Here is a 17,122-nt window from a genome sequence, read left to right as displayed (position 1 = left end):
TCAGAAAATAATAGCGAGCTACAGAAGCACAACGCCTCGGTAATTTAAGGCGAAAGTTGTCCCAAGTAGTTGAAGGTTGAACTTACATAGAGTCATGCGTTGAAAGGGGAAACGGACTTCACGTTTACTTGCTAGTTCAAGCTAGCTGCAGTCCTGTAACGGATGACGTGCGATCAATTTGTGTTGGCTGCCAAATGGGTGCCAAATGGGAGAAAAACTTCCGCGGACTTGCCTGTAAATATTGATCTCGACCAAAGTGAATGCAGGCCGTGGGAAGCCCTTACGTGTACTAGCGACTCCTTTTGACCAATACTTCAGGTCTCGAGAAAAAAATAAAAAAAGGTTTACGATGGAACTGATCTCACTACCAGAATCGATAAAGAATATCAGAGCGGATACACAGCTACCTTAAATTTTCCAAAAATTTGAGGTGGTCCTGAATCTGCTTCCACCATTTTTTTTTTTTTTTTTTCTTTCACACTTATCAAAATTTTAAAACTTGACATGCTGATTAGACTTCGATTTAAAAAAAAAAGGTTCCAGGAGCCATTCTTGAGTTACAAACCATAAATCTAAAATTAAGGGTGTTTCAAATGGGTTATTCTTTTGCAGTAAGTAATCATTTACGTCACGAAAATGGCCACCACTTGCTCACCAATGTTTAGGCATTTGTTTGATACAATTATTGTAGCATCGATGGGAGGCGGGTGGCCACATGCCGGATCGAACGGTCCGGGTTTGAGCCCTGGCCAGGGGCATTGTGCTCTCACAGTGCCTCTCTCCGCCCAGGCGTATAAATGGGTACCGGCAAACTTAATGCTGGGGATAACCGTGAGATGGACTGGCATCCCATCCAGAGGGGCGTAGAAATACCCCAGTCGCTTCATATTATATGCACAGCAACCGGGATAAGCTCCGGCCTGATGAGTCACTAGGTTCGTCTTCACACCTAACTTTACTTTACAACTAAAAACTAATCTTGATCCATCAAAGGAAATATTCTGAAAAAATGCTGCAAAACGTTATGAGCTACATAAGTACTCTACGAAAACAAACCATGCCACTGTGGGATTCATCTCGTTATAGCGATAAAATATTCTCAAAAAGCTGAAAGATAAAATTCACGCCATGAAATGTCTCTATCTTGTAAATATATTTTTTAACAATGAAATGACGAAAAGAGAGATATTTGTTTGTTCTTTGTACACTCAATACGTGACATTTTTATCACTTTATCACTTCTCGCGTGGCGCATGACACAAAGCACGTAATCGATAGCTTGCTTTACACCGCTAGGTTACAAAAATAAGGTTACGTTCAAAGCAAACAATGTTTATTTTAAAGCTATGAGAACATACCTCTGCGACCCTTCAAGCGGAAAGCAAAACGTGACCCGTAAAATATCTCAGCCCCAGAAATCGCACAAAAACTGCACAGATTAAATGGTCATCTAACGAAAAGATATCGCACAATTCAATCATAGGCGATGCAAATAAGTCAAACAATGGACTAGCCCCGATACAGCCGCAACAACGTTCAATTTTATCTCATCTGCGACACAATGTCCACAGAAGTTTCCCCTTCAATGATGTTAACAAGGGAAACAAAAAGGGTGCTTATTCGTTTTAAACAAGTTCACTTTCCACCACAATCGTGAGCATTTCAATGCATATATGGCAAGCCGTTTGTAGCAAAATTCAATCCTTGCAATATATGTTTAATCCTTTAAATAATGGTTTTATTTAAACATATAAAAAGGCACTCAATCCAATGGCAAATAAAATTTTAGGTTCAATTCAATCTTTTAATTTTCATGATTCAATCCAATACCTGGAATATTGATTCAATCCAATACCTGAAATATTGATTCAATCCAATACCTGAAATATTGATTCAATCCAATACCTGAAATATTGATTCAATCCAATACCTGAAATATTGATTCAATCCAATTCCTCGAGTATTGATTCAATCCAATACCTCGAATATTGATGCAATCCAATACCTCGAATATTGATGCAATCCAATACCTCGAATATTGATGCAATCCAATACCTCGAATATTGATTCAATCCAATACCTCGAATAATGATTCAATCCAATACCTCGAATATTGATGCAATCCACCTCGAATATTGATGCAATCTCCCTGGGCCGAGCGCGGCCAACAGGAACGAGAGTAACTGAGCACTAGAGAGCACTGAAAACATGGCGGGCGAAGGAGAACTAGATTTAGAAGTCGAGTTTCCTAAGTTTCTTGCAGACGTCTTGGATAAAACGGAAATAATTTTTGAGAATTTTGACTCAGAAGTTGCAGAAGCGCACGCCGAAGTTCTCGATCAAACCATTAGTCTGCTTAGGTAAATGAGGCATTGCTACAACCGAGACACAAGAGACAAGGAAAATTTAGATTCCATTGCTGCCGCTTTTGTAGATGTGCTCAGTGTGTTGCGTCGCAGAGCTATTACTCCGTCAATTTTTACTGCGGAATCCATTACGATAGAAAGCGAAAAAAGAGGAAATCATGGAAGACCATTTCTTAAAATTCCTGTTGAGGTGCTTGAAAATTTTTGAGGACTAGGATTCATCTGGACAACGATAACAGAGATGACTGGAGTTTCGAGATGGACAATTTACAGAGGAGTGACAGATGGTATGGCTTAGAAGATATGAGGGATTTCGACAGCTTATTTGATAAGGAACCGAAATCAGTCGAGAGTACATTTCTAACCACGGGAGTGCTACTTGATATAACTTCATTGCAGGTTTCTTTAAGTCCGATGGGTTACGGGTTCAACGGAGAAGAATAAGAGAAAGGTTAACAAAATTAGATCCCCAAAATACTGTCTTGAGATGGGGTGCGTAAATTCGCTTTGGCATCTGGATGGACATCACTCTCTGATCCGATGGAAAATACTAATTCACGGCTGTATAGACGGATTTTCTCGGAGAATAACGTTTTGGAAATGTAGTGCCAACAATAAAGCAGAAACAGTTCTTGAATTGTTTCTGGATGCCGTTAAGAGAGACGGAGAATTTTGGCCTTTGAGAGTACGAGTATATCATGGTGTTGAAAACGTTGGTGTGTGCGATACAATGGTACGGGTTAGAAGAGAGGAGAGGGGCAGCTTCACTGCAGGGCCATCAACACAACCAACGAACTGAAAGATTGTGGAAGGATGTTTTCCGTTGTGCTTCCCACTTGTACTTTTACACTTTTTATAGTATGGAATTGTCAGGCATCCTGGACACTGATAATTTAGTGCATCTTTTCACCAAGGATAAACCAAGCTCTTTGCCAGTTCACTGAAGCTTTCAACCACCAAAATGTAAGAACAGAAAAAAAAACTGGTTGCCATACCAAATGTGGCTTATCATATGATGCAGCCTGAAAACCCCCCTTCAAATGAAAAGTCATATGATTTTGAATACTATGGTGATGATACTGATGGTCCAACTCCATTAGACAGTGATAACAATATTGTAGTTGAAGAAATTGGCCTGGGACAACATGATTCAGTGCAGTCATTTGCATTGGAAAGGCTAGATCCCTTAAGAGAATCAAGTCAAATGGGAGTAGACATCTTCCAAGAGGCTCTAGAACTTGTGACAGTTCAACTTGGGCAACTGACAATTACATAATACTACATGTGTGTGGGCTGGGTAAAGGAGATTATGGCCCCACTAAAGTATTTTTGCAACTCAGTTCACAACAGAAAACCTCACCCTGTATCAAGTAAATTATTTTCTCATCTTTCTTTTCATTGTATACAAAACTAAGAAACTGCTTGAATTACAGAATGCCCAACGTCTAGTAACACAACTAAACTGAAGAGAAATCAGGGCATTTTATAACTGCCATGTGCACTTCTCTGCCTTGTAGATTTTCAGGTGCTTATCAAAACAGATGTTAAAATGTCGCAAGGTTAATTTGTTATCTTATTTCAAAAGTACCCAGGACCCAAGACTAAATTCTTGGTCCAATGGCGTAATGGCTACTAACAGGTCTCATGTCGCTACCCAAAACTAACTTTGCACCAGCCAGCCTTTTTAATACACAGTTTCACTGACTTTTTTTATAAGAGTGGTCAATCTTGGACATTTCTTGTTGCATCTAAAATGTTAATAATAATCACTAAGAAAATTTCACTCCCACAAACACGAATCCTGCTTTTCTTGAATATGCTTGTGTTCAATCTCTGATGTACTTCTATCAGTGTTACCATTTTCTTTTATCTCTGTTTAATAGTTAAATATTCATATGCTTATTGAGGCAATTATTTCCATGCAATCCACTCATAGTTTCCCTGTTTTCATTAGTTTCTATTCTCTTCAGTTTTACTTTGTCAGGATAATTCTCAATTTTGTTTTCATCCAGTAGACCAGTACTCCATTCCATCATGATTGTCACAATGGCTAGTGAAAGTGCAAAATCTATTATTCAAAACTGAAATGTGTGGCTAGTTGGCAGTAGTGTTAGCCTTGAGCCCTGGGTATCCAATAATATTCACAACAAATTGGTGCAATGTTTGTCATAGAATATCAAGAGAAACATCGTTTTTAGGAAAGAAGTACCACAGGTGGGTTAAATAATGCAAAACAAGAGACAACAACATTGAAAAACTTAAAACACATCCCAATGTTCAATGATTGCTGTCTTGTAAAATGTAAAGGTTCTTATTTCAAAAATAACATAAAGCCAGGTTTACACAAGCAGTTTTTGTGAGAAAAATGTTTGACTGTGTATATAGCACAGCAAAAATTTTGTTTACAGTTCAAAGTTTAGTGTGCCCGTAATGATTGGACAGCAGAAATATGCACAATACCAAAGACCAATGTGGTAGCACAATTTGCCACAGTTTATGTTATTTGCCACAAAAAGCTAGCACACACAGCTTTTAATAAACAAATACGTTTGTCACATAAAAAGTGGTTAACTTACATCTACAAAAGCGACAGCAATGGAATCTAAATTCTCCGTGTCCCTTGTGTCTCGGTTGTAGCAATGCCTCATTTACCTAAGCAGACTAATGGTTTGATCGAGAACTTCGGCGTGCGCTTCTGCAACTTCTGAGTCAAAATTCTCAAAAATTATTTCCGTTTTATCCAAGACGTCTGCAAGAAACTTAGGAAACTCGACTTCTAAATCTAGTCCTCCTTCGCCCGCCATGTTTTCAGTGCTCTCTAGTGCTCAGTTACTCTCGTTCCTGTTGGCCGCGCTCGGCCCAGGGAGATTGCATCAATATTCGAGGTGGATTGCATCAATATTCGAGGTATTGGATTGAATCATTATTCGAGGTATTGGATTGAATCAATATTCGAGGTATTGGATTGCATCAATATTCGAGGTATTGGATTGCATCAATACTCGAGGAATTGGATTGAATCAATATTTCAGGTATTAGATTGAATCAATATTTCAGGTATTGGATTGAATCAATATTTCAGGTATTGGATTGAATCAACATTCCAGGTATTGGATTGAATCATGAAAATTAAAAGACTAAATTGAACCAAAAATTTTATTTGCCATTGGATTGAGTGCCTTTTTATATGTTTAAATAAAACCATTATTTAAAGGATTAAACATATATTGCAAGGATTGAAATTTTGCTACAAAGGGCTTGCCATATGCATATCACACTTTTTGCTACAAATTGTTTCTTTACATTTCGAGTCATTTCCTGTTACATTATTTTGTGGTCTCATGTTTCAGCGCCGGAGTTCTGAGTTCATGCAATGATTTCAAACAGAAAAAAAGACTGATGTGATATAATCCATATCCTACGACTACTCGCCATGCTCTTATTAAGGTTACTCCAAACCTTCGCGGGGGCTACTCTTTCCAAATTTTCTTTTTTCCAACCAAATTAAAGTTCATTATTCAAAAAATGAAAATACAATATTGAAACGCGCGCGAGTTATTGGGAAAAAGAGGTTTTTTCATAAAAGTTAATAAACCGTCAACGTGTCATAATCCCTAAGAGGCATGGACTCCTCAGCGACCATTTTCCGGCAAACGGCTTAATCCAGAGATCCTATATCAAATAGTTTCAATTTGAGATCTTGTTACATGTCACGCGTCACGCGGGTTACATTTACCCATAACACCTTTTGGTCATGGTCTAATAACCATGTGCTCAACTGATGAACATTAAATAATTCATATACGTTCATGAAGTGTGTGAGGACTTCTTGAATCTTATTACATGGTGTCAGAAGTGAAGAACCCAAAGCTTCAACGATTCAGCCTGGCCTCCCGTGACTGATTATATTCAGGCTCGTTCTATAAACGCTTCGAACTCGCCGTCTCTCCCTCATCGATCGACTCATCGCGGTTTGGACTATTTTCCGAACTCACCGATCTACCCTTCTCACCGCTCTTCGATCGACTCACCGTTGTTTGGGACTCTTTTCGCCTCCGACATCATAGGTAAGGATCGACCTGTATTTGACGCCAGCTCAGAGGATCGTCGTCGAGCTGCAAATTCTTCATTGCAAACTTCAGGGATTATTGCATCATGGAAGACTACATCAACCCCTCTAAAGATGTGGACAGCGACGACTACTGGATACAAACGAAACGACCTAAAGTTATGGCGGCTCTTCGACGAGCTTTCCCTCGGGCGGAATGGGATGTACTAACCACAACCATCGACTCCCAAATCGCCTTCAGCAGTCGACGACAGGCTACAGAGAGACATTTTTGTAATTGGGCTAAACGACACCTTCAAGCATTTTCGCAGCGACCTCATCTCACGGGAGAACCTGGCTTTTCTAACCTTTGAACAAGTCATCAATAAGGCTCGGTACTTTGAGGCTGGCCTCAAAACTGAATCAGCCATCACTAAACAACAGCTTGAGGAATCAGCCCACCAGCTTACACCCAGCGTGGTAAACGAGGAAACCACTGATGCAGCACACAAGGTCACACCCAATGCCATCAAGTCCAGAACTCCTCGCCGTCCCTTCAAACAACATGGTCTCCCTGCTTCACAGTCTCATGCTTCTCCTACCTGCTTGTGGTGCGGTCGCACACCACATGCTGCTCGTCGTGACTGCCCAGCAGCTAATGATACTTGCCATCGTTGCGGCAAAAGAGGCCACTGGCAACAAGATTGCCGAGCATCCGCTGCTAGTACAGTGTACCAGGCAGACACAGGCTTTCAGTCAAGCACCGCTTATGTCATCACTCACGACATAGCGCAGGTTCAGTCTGCACCCAAAGGTATCTTTGTCGATCTGGATCTTAGCCCAACTCCCTCGCCAGCAGCAACTCGCCGCATCCGATTTCAAGTGGACTCTGGGTGTTCATGTAACACCATACACGTCACAGAGCTACAGAAAATGTCTCCTGTCAAAGTTGAACCTTCCAGTGTTCGTCTCCTTGACTACTCCAAATCCATCATCCCAACTGGAGGTCAAACCACATTGCATTGTACTCGCCAAGGCAAAATCTATGAGGTACTGGTTCAAGTTATAACTGCACAAAGCTACTATGCACCTCTCCTGGGCCTGGCTGATAGTACTCACGTGGGTATCCTGAATTATGATGTTGACACTGTAAATTAACTCCATGTCACCTCCACACGTTCTTCACCTCCTCTCGGTGAGTTGACTTTTGATTCTATTAAAGTTAACTATCCCCATTTATTTGAGGGGCTGGGTGAACTGGGAGAACCTTACTCACTGACACTCGATCCTACTATTTAAGCCCATCCAAGCTCCGCCCCATCGCTACGCTGCACCAAAGTTACCCATCATCAAAGAGGCTCTGGACAAACTGATCGACACTGGTCAACTAGTCAGAGTCAATGAACCCACACCCTGGATATCAAACATGGTGGTAGGTGAACGCCCACCATCAGCAACTAAGCCTGCCAAAGTTCGCATTTGTTTAGACCCTTCCCAGACTATAAGCAAAGCTATTCTCAGACCAGTATATCCTATCCCGACTCTGGAGGAGAACCTTCATCGTTTTTATCAGGCCAAGATTTTCTCAACTTTTGATATTAAAGATGCTTTTCAAACAATTAAGCTGACAGAGGAGTCCTCTAAGTTGACTACTATGCACACACCCTGGGGGCGTTACCGCTGGACTCGACTTCCCTTCGGCATCAGTTCAGCTCCTGAGGAGTTCCAGCGTCGCATTCATGATGTTCTCTGTGGCTTGGAGGGGGTTGTCAACATTGCCGATGAGGCCACCCATGATCATGACCGCACAGTAATTAAGCTCCTGGACCGCTTCTCTCACCATCACTTAAAGCTCAATCCCGACAAAGTCAAGTTAAAGACCTACTCTGCGCCCTTCATGGGTCACACCCTCACGCCTGAAGGACTAAAGCCCAGTAATGAGATTGTCAATGCAGTCCTGAACATGCCTCAACCTCATGACAAAGCAGCCACACGGCGTTTCCTGGGCACAATCACTTATTTATCGAAGTTCTGCCCCCGACACAGTGGTACGTCCTCTCCGCGATCTCACCCACATTGATCAGAAATTCCTGTGGGCTGACCAACACACAGAAGCTCTCCGACAAGCAAAAGAGTTAGTGTCTCAAGCTCCATGTCTCCGTTATTTTGATGTCAAAGCCCCAGTGGTACTTCAAGTTGACGCCTCTGAATATGGCCTCTGTGCTGCACTTCTTCAACCAGCCACTTATCCCTTAAACTCCTCCGATACCTTGTGGCAACCTGTAGCCTACAGTTCAAGTTCTCTCAGTCCAACAGAACAACGATATGCTCAAATTGAAAAAGAAACTCTAGCTATCGTTCATGCATTCCACAAGTTTGACCAACTTCTCTTTGGCAAATCTGATGTGGTCGTCCATAGTGATTACAAGCCTCTGGAGACAATTTTCAAGCGGCCTCTGGCTTCCGCTCCACGCTGTCTTCAAAGCATGATGCTTACTCTTCAACGCTACACATTCTGCGTTGAGTACCACAAGGGGTCAACACTCCACGTTGCTGACACTCTCTCTCGAGCCCCTCTACCCACCACCACCCACAAGCAAGTGCATGACGAAGTGGTCTATCGAGTTGAATTTGAAACAGATACCCCTCAACTTTCTGGATCTCAAGATGCCACGCTTCAGGAGCTAAGAACAGCGGTCGTCACAGACCCTGAACAAATCGCTCTGCAATCTCTTATTGAGGCTGGCTGGCCCAACGACAAAGCCGCGGTTCCCGAACTAGCACGCCCAAACTGGGCTATCCGTCAAGAACTCACCTCACATAATGGGCTCCTGTTTAAACAAGATCGCCTCATTATCCCCTCTTCTGCTCGCCCGACCATACTCCACAAGCTACACGCTGCTCACCGTGGCTTCGAGTTCACCATTCCACACGCTCGGAGTTGTGTCTTCTGGCCAGGGATCAACAACCAGGTTTCAGACATGTGCCAGAACTGTGTCATTTGTGCACAATATAAGCAACAACACCCTCGAGAACCCCTCCAACCTTACCCTGTACCCACCTTACCTTGGCAACTGGTTTCACAAGACTTATTTGACCTCAATGGCATACCATATCTGGTAACAGTTGATCACTACATTGACTTTTATGAAATTGACCGCCCCCCATCTATCCAATCAACAGCTGTAGTGCAAGCCACCAAGCAACACTTTGGCCGACATGGAATTCCACACACGTTACTAACAGATAATGGGGCCCAATACACCTCGGACTTGTTCAAAGAATTTGCTCAAACATACAAGTTCAATCACATCACATCATCTCCATACTGGTCGCAATCCAATGGTCGTACTGAAGCAGCTGTGAAGTCTGCCAAACACATTCTCCGCACAGCTAAAGATGTAGACTTGGCTCTCTTGTCAGTACGAAACACTCCCCCTTCCGGTCACACCTTCTCTCCAGCTCAGCGACTGTTTGGCCGGGCTCTCCGCAGCAATTTGCCTCAGCCGTCGGTTACATTGGAACCATCCAAGTTTCAACGCGACACAATAGTAACCGAACATTTGTATCGCAAATTACAGCAAAAGCAAGCCTACGACAAACATGCAGGACAACTCCTTCCAGACTTCCCACCCGGAAGCTACGTCTATGCTAAGCCTCCCCCTAATTCACCTTCAAAGGCCTAGATCTCTGGACAAATCATCGGCTCTGCGGGCCCTAGATCTTACTTTATCAAAACTGGCTCCAGACAAATCAGGCGAAACCGTGTTCAAGTGCAACTGGCACCTCCCTCAAGTACCATTCCCCCCCGGTTATTTTGCATCAACGATCGCATTTGATACCCGATTAATTCGCCTGAATTTCAGTCGGTCGTTTTGGCGTTAACGGCTTCTGCCGCCTTAAGAAAGCAGTTGGCAAAAAAGAATCTAATTTTATCGAACTCTACATTTTATAAACTTTCCATTGATATATAGTTTGTGGGGGTTTCCTCCAAAACAGCGCGCGTACGAATTTTTTTTTTTTCTGGAGGACACCCGCGAAGGTTTGAAGTAACATTAAAATCTTTCGATTCAGTTTTTGGCAACGCGTGACAAATTCCTATCAATCTATTGACCATTACGTGACAGAAAGTCCATATCGGACGCCGTATTTACATTTCAGCATGCAGAATGAGAGAGGAGAACAGAACATAAGCCTTTCGCTTTAGCGAGCAAGGGACTGACGCTGGAAGGCTTGACTACTTTTATGGATTGCTGTTTGAGAAAAAGGGATAGGAATGTGGTGGATTATCTCGGAGTCATTAGTTGAATGTCATTGAGAAGATGATGTTCTTTGTCGAACTCCACGCGTCGCAATGGTTATCGTGTACGATTCTGAATACACCAGTACTTAATATTTGAACGTAATATCTTACAGATGGTGAGCTAAACATGACTTTTCTGCCATAGTTTAAGTCCAAATACTGAGGAAATCAAATGGATGGAGACATTTTCATGTTCCTTTTGATTATCTGGTCACAGGCACTTGCCTATTGTTTTCGTTTCTAGCAGGTTAGTGTTGTGATTATCACGATTTTGCGAGCGTTAGTACTCAACGCTGATGAAAAGCCCGGAAATAATTTTTATAACAAGTTTTACACTGACATTTCTTCTTTCGAAATGTCAGAAACTTAGGTGTTTCGGTGTTTAATCGATGTTTTATCGAATTTGCCGATTGAAAATGTGGGCATAATTAAGAATTTTGAATAAGCGAATTTTAGTGATTTTAAGCGGCTCGTCCTGGCCTTGAAAATTAACCCACAGAAGAATAATTGACCTCAAAAGACTTTTAAACCCCTCAGTATAAGTTTCCAGACTCAAACTGGAATGTTATTGTGATGCAGATTGAACAGAGTGAAATTTATGATAAGGTATTAGTCACTAAATTTTGCGTGTTTTTGACCAGATGTGGGACCGTAACGAATTTTTGATTTTTTGGCGGGTTTAAAAACTATTTCAAGAAAAAAACACTCACCATGTTTCTAGGCTTACCATAGGCTATCTCTGGGAGGAATATGAAAAATTTTGATTTTTTCATCATGTGCCACATATTTTCGATATGGCTCGGTCCTGTTGGACATTCCCTCTTAAAATCGAAAATTGTTCTAAATTTATTATGGAAAAAGTCTTCTCGAGATCAAGAAAACGCAAACCAACAAAACTTTCATGGCTTCAAAACAAAACTTCAAGACACATTCTGGTGTCTTTTGGAGCAATTTCATTAAAACAGTGTCCTTCCTTCAGTCCAATTAATTTCATTGAACAAAAAGCATGGTTTGAAATGTTTTCGCGATTTATTCGAAATCAAACATATAGAATTCTTTTATTCTTGCATATTCCCCATGCCATGCATCGTAATTTCAGAAATTGGCATCCGATTTCCTACAACAGATCTGGTTCGTACAAAATTCATGTTTTATCGATTTTCTATTTTTGGTTTATCGTTTCCATGGAAATATCGAATACCTTAAAAAACACATTTAATCAAACTTCAATCTTTTTCCAAAAACCTATGTAATTTCCACATCGATCAGAGTACGTGAAGTTTAGTAAAACGCCAATTGAAAATGCTAGGTATGGTCCAGAAAAAACTGTATCGAACCACCTTTACTGTCGTTTTGTTCTCTTGTACATATGTATAACCGAACATAACCGACATTTAGTTTGATATTTGGACATTTTCCTATTTATTCCATTCAATAAAGGCTGACTGTGATTACTCCTGTGCGATTTAGTTATCAAGAAATGGATCCAAATAAAATTGAATTGGATTGAGCTCGATTGCGTTCGATTTTGTTCGATTGGTTCGATAATCGAACTCACAGCAAAATAGATGTTCGATTTTGTTCGATTACCGAACTTAATCGAACGATGCGGTCTTCGATTGCCGTGAGGTCGATTGAATTTTGGTTCGATTTTGTTCGATTAGACACACCGGGAGGTTTGTCAAAATATTTCAGGCTCATGGTATATTTTGAGTCATTCAGGTTGGCTATTAACACAATTGATCAATGCAACTTACCAGCGCTGGCCTTACCACCATAGCGATATTCTGTCCTCTGTAACTCATACACGAAGTAAGAGCTGCAGTTCTTCACTTTAATGATGAAATTCAAATTACCGAAGTCGTCTATACTATAACAGACTTTACGTGTCAGCACTCCTTCAGCGACTGTCGGGTGTGCACCTTTCAGCCAACCTGGATGCTCAGTACCGCAGCGATAACTGAAAACACATTTGTCCGGCATCCGATCCCCGGCAGCCCCTTGGAAACAATACCAACCCGTAACTAGGCTACTATCGTTTCTCTCATGAGGCGGTTCTGCGTCTCCTTGAGCGCGGTCTGCTTCACTGAGGACTGTGTAATTTGTACAACCATCCACTTCAAGTAAAAACAAACCAGTTAGTTAGGGTTATGACAAAATTATATTCCTTTTCGTAGGGTATCTTATCTTTATTTTTGTTCAGGTTTGTTATGTTAGCTTATTTACTCTTATTTTGTCTGATATTCTAGGTTTGTCAACCTATTTCAGGCTCATGGTATATTTTCAGTTATTCAGGTTGGCTATTAACACAACTGATCAATGCAACTTACCAGCGCCGGCGTTACCACAATAGCGAGCGTACAAAGATGTCCTCCGTAGCTCATACACGTAGTAAGAGCTACAGTTCTTCACTTTAATGATGTTACTATCCCAACAGCAGTCACTGTAACCATTATAACAGACTTTACGTGTCACCACTCCTTCAGCGACTGTCGGATGTGCACCATTAAGCCAACCTGGAAACTTACTACCGCAGCTGTACATGAGAACACATTTGTCCGGCATCTGATCCCCAGCAGCTCCTTGAAAACGATACCAACCCGTTACCAGGCTACTATCGTTTCTGTCATGAGGCGGTTCTGCGTTTTCTTGAGCGCGGTCTGCTTCACTCAGGACTGTATAATTTGTACAACCATCCACTTCAAGTAAAAACAAACCAGTTAGTTGGAGTTATGACAAAATTATATTCCTTTTTGTGGGGAATCTTATCTTTATTTTTGTTCAGCTTTTGTTATATTAGCTTATTTATTCTTATTTTGTCTGACATTCTAGCTTTGTCAACCTATTTCAGGCTCATGGTATATTTTCAGTCATTCAGGTTGCCTGTTAACATAACTGATCAATGCAACTTACTAGCGCCGGCGTTACCACAATAGCGACGGTACGAAAATGTCCTCTGTAACTCATACACGTAGTAAGAGCTACAGTTCTTCACTTTAATGATGTTACTCAACCAACAGCAGCCATTGTAATCACTATAACAGACTTTACGTGTCACCACTCCTTCAGCGACTGTCGGGTGTGCACCATTAAGCCAACCAGGATGTATAGTACCGCAGCGATACATGAGAACACATTTGTCCGGCATCTGATCCCCAGCAGCTCCTTGAAAACGATACCAAGCCGTCACCAGGCTACTATCGTTTCTGTCATGAGGCGGTTCTGCGTCTCCTTGAGCGCGGTCTGCTTCACTCAGGACTGTGTAATTTGTACAACCATCCACTTCAAGTAAAAAGAAACCAGTTAGTTAGAGTTATGACAAAATTATATTCCTTTTTGTGAGGTATCTTATCTTTATTTTTGTTCAGTTTCCGTTATATTAGCTTATTTATTCTTATTAATTTCTCAAGCGTCTGAGCGGGCCGAAATCCTAAATCCTCGAATTTGATTGGCTAATCATACGCAGGTGACCGGTCCAGCTTTTTACGATACGGCCCAAGGGCCGGATTTTTAACCCATTGCCTAAATTTGAATTCGCTCCTAAATGTTAGCGGTAACCGTCAATCTTTTGCCTTTTTTACACATCCATCCACGATTAGTCAACGTAATTTTATCTCTGTTTACTTTAAAATGGCAAGGAAAGTCACTGTAAGTAAATTCAATTGAGTGTTTTGAAGTTGTGAGAGTTTGCTTGGTTGATTGTAGCTTGGCGCTGTAATGGCGCGTAATCCTGTGTTTCTCTCGCCGTAAAATTTGAGTGAATTTCAGTCGATTTTACCTCTCTGATCGTTGCTGTATTCAGGAGAATTTTTGTGGAATACACTTAACGAATTTCCTTGCTTTTTGCTATTCAACTTACGGTAGAAAAGTCTAATTTCAAGTGATTTTAAAAGCAATGACTGACAGAAACTTCACACGAAATTTCACACCGCAGAAACAACTTTGGAGAACTTAACTTGTGAAATAAATGCAACTAACATAAAGTAGTTAGGAAAATATCTGCTCTTTAATACACCTTTCTTTGTCTACTATCTGAGTTACTCGCTCGTTGCCAAGATTTTTTACAAATCGTTAGTAGACGGTGCGCAAGCCGATTCAATGACTAGAGCTACGTAAACAAACACATTTATAATCTGTAAAACCAATTTACTGCAGGAAAAAAATAAACATGTTATTTGCCGGCTTAGGGTCGGCCCGTATAGTGAAAAAATGTGACCTCAGGCTTGAAAATGCTGCCCTCGGCCTACGGCCTCGGTCACAGACCTCGGTCACAGTTTTTCACTTTACGGACCTCTCAGCCCGCCGGCAAATAACATATATTTATTTTGTCTGATATTCTAGGTTTGTCAACCCATTTCAGGCTCACGGTATATTTTCAGTCATTCAGGTCGGCTATTAACACAACTGATAAATGCAACTTACTAGCGCCGGCGTTACCACAATAGCGACGGTACGAAAATGTCCTCTGTAACTCATACACGTAGTAAGAGCTACAGTTCTTCACTTTAATGATGTTACTCAACCAACAGCAACCATTGTTATCACTATAACAGACTTTACGTGTCACCACTCCTTCAGCGACTGTCGGGTGTGCACCATTAAGCCAACCTGGAAATTTACTACCGCAGCGATACATGAGAACACATTTGTCCAGCATCTGATCCCCAGCAGCTCCTTGGAAACGATACCAACCTGTTACCAGGCTATTATCGTCTCTTGCATGAGGCGGTTCTGTGTTTCCTTGAGCGCGGTCTGCTTCACTCAGGACTGAGTAATTTGTACAACCATCCACTTCAAGTAAAAAACCATACCAGTTAGTTAGAGTTATGACAAAATTATATTCCTTTTTGTGGGGTATCTTATCTTTATTTGTGTTCAGTTTTTGTTCAGCAAGAGAGGTTACAGTCATAAAAAAAATAATAATAATAATTACCGGTACGATTTATTATTATAGGGTATCTCATCTTTATTTGCTTATTCTTTCCTGTTTTGTGCAAAAATATTATATTTACCAAGATCATCAGATAATCTTATATAGATTTTTCCCTCACAATTAATTTTGAGGAGTATTTTTTCTGTTACTATTAAAAGGTTTGTAGAATCACTGCAGTCTTTTGTTAGCACGAAAACTTACTCTATTCTACTCAAAACAATAAAGAAAACAAACGCTTAATAATCCGAACGAGGAAATGCAGCAAATCAAATTAAACAAAAACATTGAACAATTTCCCAGCATGAGCGGCCGAATTTGAGCAAAGGCATTACCTTTCTAGATATTTTACTTACCTCCGCGAGTGGGTGCTGCAAATAATCATAAAGTTTGGATTAAATTCAAAATCAAGCAAAGTTGATCAGTTCAGAAAAATTCGTAGTACAACCCTCAAATCTTGATACTTTTACTTAGATACTTAGATGCTTGTATCGTTCTACAGTGGAACCCCGTTAATCCGGTCACCAACGGGCCACAAACATCTACCCGTATTAACGGGGTGACCGTATTAAAGAGGTTCTTTAAATAAGACAACGACTGACTGCGCTTGAGCTCGGGCCAGAATAAAGCGGCCGTAATAACGAGGTGACCAGGCCGCATTAACGTGGTGACCGTATCAAACGGGGTGGCCCTGAGGCGAGGGTTCCGCTGTAGATATTATGCCTAATCTGTTTTATGACAACTTGATAGGAAATCAGTCGTGACTGAAAAAAGGACTTGTTTGAAGATTATCATGACATGAATGTAGACAAGCCTATATGGGTTATCTCCTTCCAATGTCTTGTCCGAGTCGCTATACCCTTTGGTTTTTGAAGGACCCAGAACCCGGTAGGGTAACCATAGAGGGCCGAAGCTTAAGTGTCGACGACCTCTTTTCTTCAAAACCTTTGTGAGAGACCCTGTTAAGCCTTTGTTAGGAGCATTTAATTATGTTTCAAAAAGTCAAAGAAGCGTTATTTTAGATTAAAATCGCTTTAACAAACCATGCACGAGTATTTATTGACAGAGACGCCTTTACATGGTCAGCTTAACTGTGTATGCTCCACAGAAAGAAAGACTCTATCCGGCAGAACTATATCGGTTGAACGTATGAAAGAAACAATTTTACGATACTACATTTTCCGTTGTATTCGTCAGAATTCTGCTTTACCACATATCTTAGGGACTGTCATGATATATGTACAAGATGTTACAAAATAGGAATGTCTACTTCATTTGCAGGCAAGACAAACATTAAAATGCAGGCGCTCAAATTTGCAATGGGCCATCAGTTTGTTACAGTAGCCGGCAGGGTGCTGCACTGAACGATCACAGCTACAGGGAACACAATGTTAAAACACAATCGCACAAAGATTAAATGAACGAATGGCTTACTTATCTGTGCTGCGCCAAAAAGAACAATGGCTTGTACAAAT

General features: G+C 41.1%; 2 protein-coding genes across 2 annotated transcripts; both read right to left on the bottom strand.

Moving 5' to 3' along the window:
* Positions 1–12,460: 12,460 nt before the first annotated feature.
* LOC149115061 (pancreatic secretory granule membrane major glycoprotein GP2-like) lies at positions 12,461–13,282 on the bottom strand. The gene is made up of 2 exons (XM_089285636.1): positions 13,048–13,282; positions 12,461–12,834 (listed from the first exon to the last, which is right to left on the bottom strand). The coding sequence occupies exons 1-2, from the start codon at positions 13,280–13,282 to the stop codon at positions 12,461–12,463; spliced, it is 609 nt and encodes a 202-aa protein (XP_089141762.1).
* A 164-nt stretch (positions 13,283–13,446) lies between these two features.
* Positions 13,447–16,879, bottom strand: LOC149115060 (pancreatic secretory granule membrane major glycoprotein GP2-like). Its single transcript, XM_089285635.1, has 4 exons — positions 16,858–16,879; positions 16,004–16,018; positions 15,140–15,508; positions 13,447–13,999 (listed from the first exon to the last, which is right to left on the bottom strand). Exons 1-4 carry the CDS (start codon positions 16,877–16,879, stop codon positions 13,617–13,619), a joined length of 789 nt encoding a protein of 262 aa, XP_089141761.1. The 3' UTR covers positions 13,447–13,616.
* Between the last annotated feature and the right edge of the window lie 243 nt (positions 16,880–17,122).

The sequence above is a fragment of the Orbicella faveolata genome, unplaced genomic scaffold, assembly GCF_042242905.1.
Source record: "Orbicella faveolata isolate gen_17 unplaced genomic scaffold, um_ofav_v1 contig_13, whole genome shotgun sequence".
NCBI lineage: Eukaryota > Metazoa > Cnidaria > Anthozoa > Scleractinia > Merulinidae > Orbicella > Orbicella faveolata.
Note: the sequence above shows the minus strand (reverse complement) of the source record. Positions and strands in the feature narration are given on the sequence as shown.

Excerpts from the sequence above, each read along its gene's own strand:
- LOC149115060 (XM_089285635.1), bottom strand. The coding sequence starts at position 16,879 with ATGACAGTCCCTAAGATATGTG. Across the intron at positions 14,000-15,139 it reads TTGTGGTAACGCCGGCGCTA|TGGATGGTTGTACAAATTAC; the intron begins GTAAGTTGCATT and ends TTTTACTTGAAG.
- LOC149115061 (XM_089285636.1), bottom strand. The coding sequence starts at position 13,282 with ATGCCGGACAAATGTGTTCTCATGTACAGCTGCGGTAGTAAGTTTCCA. Across the intron at positions 12,835-13,047 it reads TTGTGGTAACGCCGGCGCTG|TGGATGGTTGTACAAATTAC; the intron begins GTAAGTTGCATT and ends TTTTACTTGAAG.